Source organism: Purpureocillium lilacinum, assembly GCF_023168085.1.
Source record: "Purpureocillium lilacinum CBS 284.36 DNA, scaffold_3, whole genome shotgun sequence".
Lineage (NCBI taxonomy): Eukaryota > Fungi > Ascomycota > Sordariomycetes > Hypocreales > Ophiocordycipitaceae > Purpureocillium > Purpureocillium lilacinum.
In genome coordinates this window covers 93,354-103,310 of record NW_027072113.1, presented here as the reverse complement: position 1 = coordinate 103,310, position 9,957 = coordinate 93,354, and the positions used below count along the sequence as shown (strand labels likewise).

At 52.9% G+C, this 9,957-nt stretch overlaps 1 protein-coding gene across 1 annotated transcript; it reads right to left on the bottom strand.

Moving 5' to 3' along the window:
* Positions 1-7,841: 7,841 nt before the first annotated feature.
* Positions 7,842-8,853, bottom strand: PLICBS_003903 (uncharacterized protein; the record flags this gene model as incomplete). Its single annotated transcript, XM_018327934.2, has 3 exons — positions 7,842-7,877; positions 7,938-8,273; positions 8,344-8,853. The coding sequence occupies 3 exons, from the start codon at positions 8,851-8,853 to the stop codon at positions 7,842-7,844; spliced, it is 882 nt and encodes a 293-aa protein (XP_018173452.2).
* Between the last annotated feature and the right edge of the window lie 1,104 nt (positions 8,854-9,957).

The following is a 9,957-nucleotide window of genomic DNA, read 5'->3' as shown; positions in this document are numbered from 1 at the left end:
AGCTATCGCTGACGAGCGAAGAGTTCGCCTGCGAGTAGAGAGTTACGGATATGTGTGTTCCTGTTTCTTTAGACTCAAAGCTCGATCAATATTGACACACGTCGTACACGCAGCACTGAGCTGAGTTGGGAGATACAATCTTTTGAGACACTCGAAGCCGTTGTCAGTGAGCCAGCCGCTGATTGATCGGCTCGGTGTGGAGCTCCCGGCCGGGCACTGACGCCGGGACGAAGGGGGGGTAACCGACCAGATCCAGAGCTGTTGTGCGAAATACAACTCTGCGATTCGTACTCTCACCCACTTTCTTTTTCTGGTTGAGGTACAGTCCGGAATGGCGCTGCCAATCATCGCTCAACGGCTGTGGCGTCTAACAGCCATCAATATTGCGGCTTAGGCTCATCAGCGGGAAGCCTGGGGTGAGGGTGTTGGCCGCAATCTACGACGGTGTGGGCGACTCATTGTGTTTATTGCGTTTCTCGGAGCAGACTGCGCTGTGGCTGCAGCGCATTGCGGGGAAACGGTCTGGACGGGCCTCACCTGAGTGAATCTCGTGTCTGTCGCTGAGAGGCGCGGACGCGCCTGGTCGCAGGCGCCGCCCGGCGACATGAGCTATGAGTCGTACATGATGCCCGCCATCTATTCTCAGGTGTCAAAGTCTAACAAGCTGGCTCATACATATGTACGAAGTAGGCAAGTTCAAAATGGCCACTGTGTTTCCAGCGACCCCTCGAATTCTCAGGCTGCTTCCACTGGCCCTGGTCATCTCCCAGCATCTGGCAATGGCGAGTTGCGACCCGTTCTCCGTGCGCCCCCCGCAGAGTCTACGGATCTCCCCGTGGGCCCGAAGTCAGATACATGCCGTAACTGCGCAGGCCGACAGCCGATGCACTGGCATTCCCGCAACTCGCCCACCAAACCATGGCGCGCCAACGCGGCCGGCAGATCGGCGCCCACCCATGGACAAGGGCGGCCAGCATTCATCGGCCGCGGCCTTGCTCCAGCTCGTTGAGGCCGGAGCCGACGAGTTGGTGCCTGCCGACAGTAGCCGTGCTTGAGCGAATGGCAGCATTGGGCTCAACGAAAGTCGCGCCACTTGAGAGAGAATCGGCCATTTTGTCCCTGTTTGTTCTAAATGGTCCGATTTCCCGTGGCTGTGTGATCCAGATGCCCTGGGGACCTGACGGAATGGAGGGCTGGCACTTTCGGTATGGTCCACTACGCTTCTACGTTGTAACCGACTTACGTTGTCGGATGCACTACACCAATGCATGGCTACCACTCCGTGATGCGAACGCCGAGACACAAGTTTGGATCTTCCTGTTTCTACTATTGACGACAGCTATACTTCGGACTATTTGACCCGACTTGACTGCTTCATGCGCTGGTCCTCGGAGTCAGCATCTACGGCAAGGACATGCCGATGCTACAAGCTTACCTTTAGCAAAGGCAGGTACGGCAGCCTGGCTTGTTGCAGGGGCTGCAGAGGCAGCAGCAGACGCCGCGCGGGCCCAGCCCAAACTCTCTCTTCTCCTCCTCGGTGGCCGGGGAGAAGAGCTCCCGGGGAAGAGGTTGCTTGGGTGCCGAGTCGAGAGCCATGACCGTGGCAACGGCGGAAAGGAGAACGACGAACGATGTCTTCATCTTGAGTAGTATCAAAAGGAGAGGATGAAGCGCGTGGAATGTAACCTGTTTTGTTCTGGAAGTCTGCGTGAGGATGCGAGCGAGCGTCCGTTGACTATCTGATCGGGTCGTCGCATTTATACCATTCTAGAAGGAACGCAAACCCTGCCGCGCTATCGGCCCACGCCAATAGGAGTAATAACTTAAAGTTCATTGCTTCTTGGTAGAGTGTGTGTCAGGATGCGACCCCTCCTGCGGAGAAGCTCGCCGACCTGCCTATTCAAGCCCGCGAAAGGAGTAGGCGCCGACACTTAAAGATGACTGCAGAGGGCACAGTCCAGTCGTGTGCACATACCTGTATCACATTATCTTGTGGGAGGCCAAATCGCGCGCATGTTCATAATTCTTGACATCATCTCACCCAACTTTGAGAGGCTGAGAAGACGCGAAGCGCTCGTTTGTCCACCCCGAGGGCATGCCAAGAACCATAGCCTGTGGGCGTCTGCTTCGTCAGAACAGAACCTGAGCTCGACCGAAGGGGCCCAAGTGTCAAGCATAACGATTGCGGCTGGTATGCCCTGATTCCTGATCAACTTCACGTGGAGGAGCGTTCATGGTGTTCTCGTGTTCGGGAAGCAGGCACGGCGATCGTTTCTCCTACTACGTTTTCCCAGATTGCTAATCCGGGTTGCTTAGCGACTTGATTCCAACCATCAATCGCCCGACGGATGTGAAGATACGATCCAACCAACCGGAGCTAGGACTACGGAAGGCGACAAGTGTGGAATATCGCGCGGGTCGGGACAATTCAACGTTTGCGGACTCAGTGCCGCAATCCCGCAGAGACTAACGGTTTTAGACGATAGGCAACCTCAAATGATCCAATTGCGAAGTACTAAAGGCAATTATCCCGTGTCCTTGTTCAGCTTCGACTCTACAAGCTGATTAGCAGCCGTATTATCTTAGCGAGACCGCAGAAAACAACGTCAGGCCTACGAGGCTTAATCACTGGGCTGAGTTCAGTGGGCAATCCTTGCCAACGATTGCATAGCAATGGAGTTGCCTAGCACAGGATCTCGTTTGACTTATATCTGAACATTTGGATCCACCCTAATTTGAACCCAATTACTACGTCGTGTTGAGCTTCAAGTACACAGGTAGGTTCTGGGGCGTCGAGGATGACAGGCACGAAGTCCGACCTAGCTTCAGGGCTGAAGCAGTCCGTGCAGCCCAATGGGACACCTTGACACCCAGTACACTGGAAGGGCACGCCAGATCACCATGCTCGTACATTTGCTGTCCTTGCTCTCGTCGGGGGTTCATTGCCACCTCTCACTTTTTGTCTCCCTGTGACTTAGTCGGTGTGGCTGGTTTTTTTACACTCCGCCATTCAACCCCCAAAGAGCCCAGAATCGACACCGCAGCCAACGCCAGCGCCAGTACAAATGTTTGCACAATTGCATCGTTGTAAACATTGAGTACTCTTCTCATGATGTCAGCCTGTCCGGTAGCAGCATCTTGAACCGTCGCTTGCAACTCCGTAGCCCCAGCTTGTAGAACAACAGATGGGTCCAAGTCTGGGACTTGTTCTCGCATTCCGGATATTATGTGGTTGTTGAAGACGTTTTGACCTGCACTCACAAAGATCGACCCACCCAAGGAGCGGGCAAAGACCACGAGTGACGTGCCAATGGACACATCTTTCTCAGGTAGGACCGTCTGAACCGCAATGTTGGGGAGCTCGAGGCCGAGACCAGCCCCTGCGCCGAAGATAATTTGGAACCCCAGCCTTTCTTCGTGTTAGATCACATCAATTTCTTCGCGGAGACGGAGGAATTTATGTACTAACCACATGGAGATAGGGATGTCCACTTTGAAGAGCATCAACAATCCAGCACCAACTGTCAAGACCATGGCACCTGCGATCATGAAAGGCGTGTAGTATCCTACAGCCGTAACACCTAGACCACCCGCGATGGCAAATACAACTAATGTTCCTGTTAGAGCAATTTGATTTGCACACTCTACAAGCGTTACCCATTTCTTACCAACGCTGAGGACCGCAGGGAGGTTGTGTATCCCTGATTCGGCAGCCGAGTCGTTGTTGATCGCTTGAAACCTGGTCCTCTATTAGTCTCCAAATGTTTGTGGGCGAGCGTGTGTAGCATACCAGATCGGCAAATAGTAGATAACCAGAACAAAGCATGCACTGCCAAAGAAAATGTAGAATGTCGAGAATGCAACAGTGCGCTGTCTTGCTATGCGTAAGGGGACCGTAGCATTCTCACCCATTTTGTGCTGGGTGATGCCCCACGCTATCATCAAGACACCAAACAGGGTCATGAGTGTAATTTCGCGAGCGTTGCTCCACGAATATTCGCTGCCTCCCCATTGAAGGCCTATTAAGAGGCATATGATGCCTGCGACGAAGAGAACCGTACCAATGGGATCGAATTGTAGAAGAATGGATTTCCAGTTGGGCGACGGGTCTGTCCGGTCTGATGATGATCTCAGAAAAAATATAATGAATGGAATGGCCACAGCGCCAACGGGAAGATTGACTGGAGAAAGGTAAGCGGGTGTTACAATCCTGGAGGAAGTAGGGAGGGAATTGGAGCTTACTGTAGAAGCACCAACGCCACGACACATGGGCTACAAAGTCATTAGCCGGCTTTCGGAACTGTTGTTTGCATCGGAGAATAACTTACTGGTGAATGCGCCTCCTAGAAGTGGGCCTACAACACTCGCAACGCCCCAGACCGCTCCAAGGATGCCTGTGAATGCCGGCCGCTTCGCAAGCGGGACCGATTTAGCTATTATGATGAGTGCGCCAGAAAAGACACCTGCACCACCTATGCCTGCTATCGCTCGCCCGACGATCAAAGCAATCGAGTTGGGACTGGCACCACAGATCGCTGAACCGACTTCGAAAACGACAACGGCGCCAACAAAGGTCCATTTCAAGGAAAGAAGAGTATACAGTTTGCCGAAAAAGAGTTGAAAGCTGCAGGTGGTTAAAAGATAGGCACTTCCGTACCAACCAATGTCTTCGATGCTATGAAACTGTGACGTGATGGTTGGAATAGCGGTGGCGATGATCGTTTGATCCTGTCGCAAGTTAGCCTCATGGCCGATCATGTGAGGCGCGAAGATAGTATACCAAAGCGACCAGAAATACGGTCAAACAAAGAGCCACAAATATAAATACCAGCTTCCATCCGGAGGGATATTCTATGCTCTTCTCGCCATAGTTCTCCAGAGGTGCTCGATTGTCGTCAATGCCCGAGGGATCAACATTCCCATTGCTTTGCATCTCAGGCTCGATGGAGGTTTGGGTTGTCACTGCCATACTGTTTGTTCAGGTAAGCCCTATGAAGATATCAAGGCACCTCAAAGAAATGTAAAGAGATCGTAGAGAAGATGAAGTTGGACATTAATTCTGCTCCGTTGCTGTCGCTGCATCTTAACGAGCACAAGGGGACTGTCATGTCGGTCGATGTTGTATCATTGGTTAAAATACTACTCAAATAGGCTAGTGGAACTAGGTCGGACTCAGTTATGATTCGTTCAAGAACTGCCGCTTACAGTTTGGCTCCATTGGGGTCCCCACCATTTAACGGAGAACGAGACAGGGTCGGAGCATCTTTTCAAGGCTCTGGGTGCGTAAGTTTTCAGATGGATACCACAGCGCAGCGGCTGGCGGTCCGTTCAATGTTGCAATGACGTCGCGTAACCGTGCCGGCAGTTTGGCTACCAAGAGTCCAAGACGACCCAGAAGTTCTGGAACGGATCAACATTTTCACGGCCATGATCGCCTGGCGGGCATCTGCGAGTCTGGTCAAAGAAGAGCTGCATTGTCGTAAACTTACCATCTCAATTGCAGTTCCAGCATGTCCTTTCACAAGTTCAAATTTGCCCGGGAACCCCAACGTGCCAATCCTGTACCGATCGCCCCGCGCTTGGCATTGACGGGGAGCGAGTCCCACCACAGTGCCACAGCTCACAACCGTGCACAAGAGCGTCCTCGAGACAGCAAAGAGGACTATGACAGCCCACGGCATGGTGCAAAACGGTACGATACCGTCCATCTCCAGGGCGTCGGCATTCTAACGCAACGGGTAGTGCATATACAAACAGCCACGCACAAGCCGATCAACAAACTTCATCTAGGGACAAACGTGGCCGACCTTATCGGACAAACGCTGATCAGCGGACCGATCTGCGACGAGATGATGGTGGTCCGAAGGAGATCTCAAGAAACCCCTCGACGCGGGTTGAACCGCCCGTGGCTACCAGAAATCGTCACAAGCAACTATCATTGCCGGCTGCAAACGACGATGAGGTGACAAAGCAGGCGGTTTCCCAAACGTCCCTTGGTCACCCCAGAGAGGTCATTTGTGACCGACTTCGCTCTCTACTAGACGACGATACAACCGGGGACATGTTGCAAGTATACATCTCTTCATACCTTCCGACCTGTCCCATGGTAGTGCTGCCCTCAGATATTACGGTGGCATTCCTGCAAGAACAAAAGCCGATCCTTTTATTCGCAATGTGCAATGTCGTTGCCTCTAGAAGATGCAACGTTGATCTACAGAGGGTATTGTCAGCCGAGATAATGCAAATTCTGGCCGAGCACGCGTTCATCCGGGGCGAAAAGTCAGTTGAACTCGTGCAAGCGCTGCAAATCACTTCTCTGTGGTATCGCGCCTTCGGGAACTACAGTCATATGAACTTGACGCAGTTGATCCAGACTGCGGTGTCTATGGCGGTGGACCTCGGCTTGTACAAGGCTCACCGCCTCAAGTCGGACTGCAGTACGTCTGAAGTCCAGCTCGATGCAGAGGCAAAACGCGCATGGCTGGGCTGCTTTCTGTTGTCTTCGAGGTATGGCTGCCCGTTTATATCCACGTGTGGGAGTACTGACTTTCCTTTAGCCTCTCCTTGATCAAAAGAAGTCCTGGCATTGCGACATGGACCTCCACCATTGATCGGCTGATCGGTAATCTCCGGCTCGCGCAGGCATGCCCATCAGACACCTTTTTCTGCGATCTGGTTGAGTTGGAGCGCAACTACCGCGACGTAGATCTACGGCTACATTTGAGTGATTACGTGGAGTCAGTATCACTCCGAGATCCTCAGACTGTGCAATTTATTGGCGAGTATGCATCCATGTTCGAAGCCCGGTGTGCTGACCGTCCATCTCTCAACCAAAACTGTGAGTATATTCATTCTACAGCCGAAGGACCATTGGAGCACTCACTAAGTGTCTGTGCAGTAATTCTGAAATTTGGCAAGTTCACTGGCTTGCTATATGTCCACGAAATTGCGCTTCACATAGACAATAACGTCGCGGAGTTTGAAGCCCCATTCTCTGCTACCTCTTTGCAATCATTCCAAATCATGAGCAAGGCAGAAGGCCAAGTTCAGCACGAGATGTTAGGCAGAGTATCAGGGGCTCTGCAGGGACTTCTGGATACGTTTCTCTGTTTTCCCGTCCTTGACATGGCCTCTCTTTGTCCGCACATCTACGGCGGTCGGGTCATATACGCTGTGATCTTGTTGATTAAGCTGCACAAAGCCGCAGGAACAGCCCCGGAGGACTTTGGTAACGAACTCAAGTTGGATAGAGCACGACTTCAGAGCTATCTGGGCAGCCTTGAGGCAATCTCCGAGGCGCTTCTTGCCCGAGACGAACGGAGTACCTTGGGGAGATCTTTGCTCATGATGAAGCAGCTCAAAGACTGGCTGGCGATTGATCAAGCCCAGTGGAAGCGAGATCCGTTGAGTCAGCGCTTACATCGGGATGAGAACGACGAAACAACCTCTACCATCCCAACAGCAGACCACAGCAACCGGCGACAAAGCGAGAGGGTTAACGCTGACTGGTTCTGGGAAGATTTCCTTGATTTCGACTTGCCCGACCTCATATTGTAAAGGACGAGTTCAGCTAGGGTGTGGAAATGGTTGTTCATTAATGTTTATGAACGCTTAAGATGCATTCTGAGAGCTGTACCTTCTTCAAGCGTAATGCCCGTTCATCATTCCAGCGCTATCTCGGAAATTATGGAAGGAAAGGTTGCGGTGAAATGCAGGCAAAGGCTCCAGGGGTAGCGGCGCTAACTCTACGTCTACGCCCGAGGCAATGCACGTTTCTCGCAAGAAAGGTCCGTCCCTCCATATTCCGTGGCGATATCAGGGTCGCCTCAGAAGAAGTGGCATTATCCCGTGTCCCTACTCAACCTCGATAGAAAGAGCTACATGTATGCGACGATTAGTGCCGACCACAACCTGGGAAGATTTTGTCCTCAACTTACGCTATCCCGAAGCCGCATCAAGTCTGCGACCATCTTCTCGATCCTCGCGGAGAGCTTCCCATGCTTATTTTCGGCGTGTGCAATGACCAAGCGCCAGTTGTCGAGTAGCTCCACCTGCGTTGTCTCGCTGAAGCGTGTCAGGAGATCTGCGTGCAAGCCTGGGTACGTTCGCCGCCACGTTTTCTCCATGGCTCGCAGCGAATGAGGAATGGCGTCAACATGCTTCTGGAAGATCTTCAGGAGGTTGGCCGTCTTGAAGTACCGCTCTGCGAGTTGACCGCTGGGATCGGCCATAAGCGTCTCAAGTCTCTCGCCTCCGCTGACTAGATCCCCAATCTGTAGCTCGTTAGCAAATAGGATCGCGGGCGATAAGAAGAAGGCGGGCCATTGGCAACTATGTCCTCACCGTGACTTCGTAGAGACTGTCAATATAGTCAAGGCAATTCTGCCAAGTCGAGCTCCAGAGATCTGTCCCGCTCATGAGCAGCATTTGAAACAGGGCAATACCGGACGCTCCGTCAGGATGTTTCAGGCCACATTCGTTCCATTCGCTGTGCGATGCTCTGGGCACGAAGTGGCGTTCGTCGCACATGGAGAATGCGACAGTCCCAGGGTGCTTTGCCTCTATCCAGTTGCCGTACGACGTGCCAGTTCTCATGCCGAGCCAAGTTCGATCTTCGCCAAATGTCACCGTCTCCCCGTTGCGTCCGATGGGCAGAGAGATGCTACGGCGCTCGCACTTGACGCCGGAGCCTGTCCATAAGTCCGAATCCCCTTGACTCGCCGAGTCGTCGTCGTGGCCAAAGGAGTAAAAGACAAAGTGAAGGTATGTCCAGCAGTCGGGGGAAGTGCCCAGAGACCAAGAAATGCAGCGGGAGCCTTCTTCGGGGCCTTTCAGACGACAGAAAGCATGCATTGAGTCTAGACACCAAGAGAGCTCCCGATCGGGGCAGTCGGAGTCTTTGTCAACCTTTTTTGTAGGGTTGACCATCAAAAGAAGAACGGCACATAACACTGGCAGTGATACCACCCAGGGATCCGGTCCAGTGAACGACCTAGATTGATGGAGAGTTGGCGACTGGCACACGGAATCTTGCTTTCGGAATACTACTTACCATATTTGAGCGTCCGGGGATTGATCAGAGGGAGACTTGGATGCGGAAAGCGGCTTCCAATCGGCCCTTGGCAGCTCTCTAATCTGAACTCCTCGCTAAGAAACAGAGGCAGATCAACAATTCGCCCCTTGCAACACAGGCCCTAGAAAGCGATCGCGGCTCACCGTTCTCGGTCGCAGTGGTGTTCGTAGCCTCCCCTGTGACAGGAAGAGATCATCGACGTAGAACCCCTCATATGTGGGATTTAGCTTCTTGGAGGCTAGCCACGCAAATAGTTGGACTGTGGGAGACTCCAAATCATGAAAGCCCGGGCCAAGCTGACGACGTCGAAGCAGACCGACCGTAGCGTCGGGCCAGGAAGCTCGCAGCATCGGCACAGCCTGCTCCACTGTCTGGACTGCCTCATCTGCGGATCCAGGATGCTGAGTCACATGGCATAATGGAAGTTCTGTGCTGGAAGAATTAGTCTCGAGACGGAGCGTAGCCTCCCAGGACGGTGAGCAGGAGAATCTAGGCGACACGTGAAAGTCATTGCCAGACATCGGCCAGAAAGGGCTGCGGGCCCTGGCGAGATCCTTGGCTTCCCGCTGTAGGGGGTGAGTTGGCAGATCTCGGCCATCCTGGACCGACTCAACCTCGAAAACGGAAACAATCTTGCCGAGGAGACTGGACAAGTTCTCCTGGTCGGGCAAGACCTGGCTGGGAGGGACCACATGCATGGTGTCGGGCAAGACCTGGCTGGGAGCGATCACATGCATGGTTGCGAACTTGCGAAGACTCAGGCGGGAAGACGCTGCTTGAGCTTGTGTGCTTGAAGCGGTAATACAGCTTTGGAGAAGAATGGGAGAAGAGTCCCATGGACACGTATTTGAGAAAGGGGTTCTGTATTATGTACGGCACGTAAC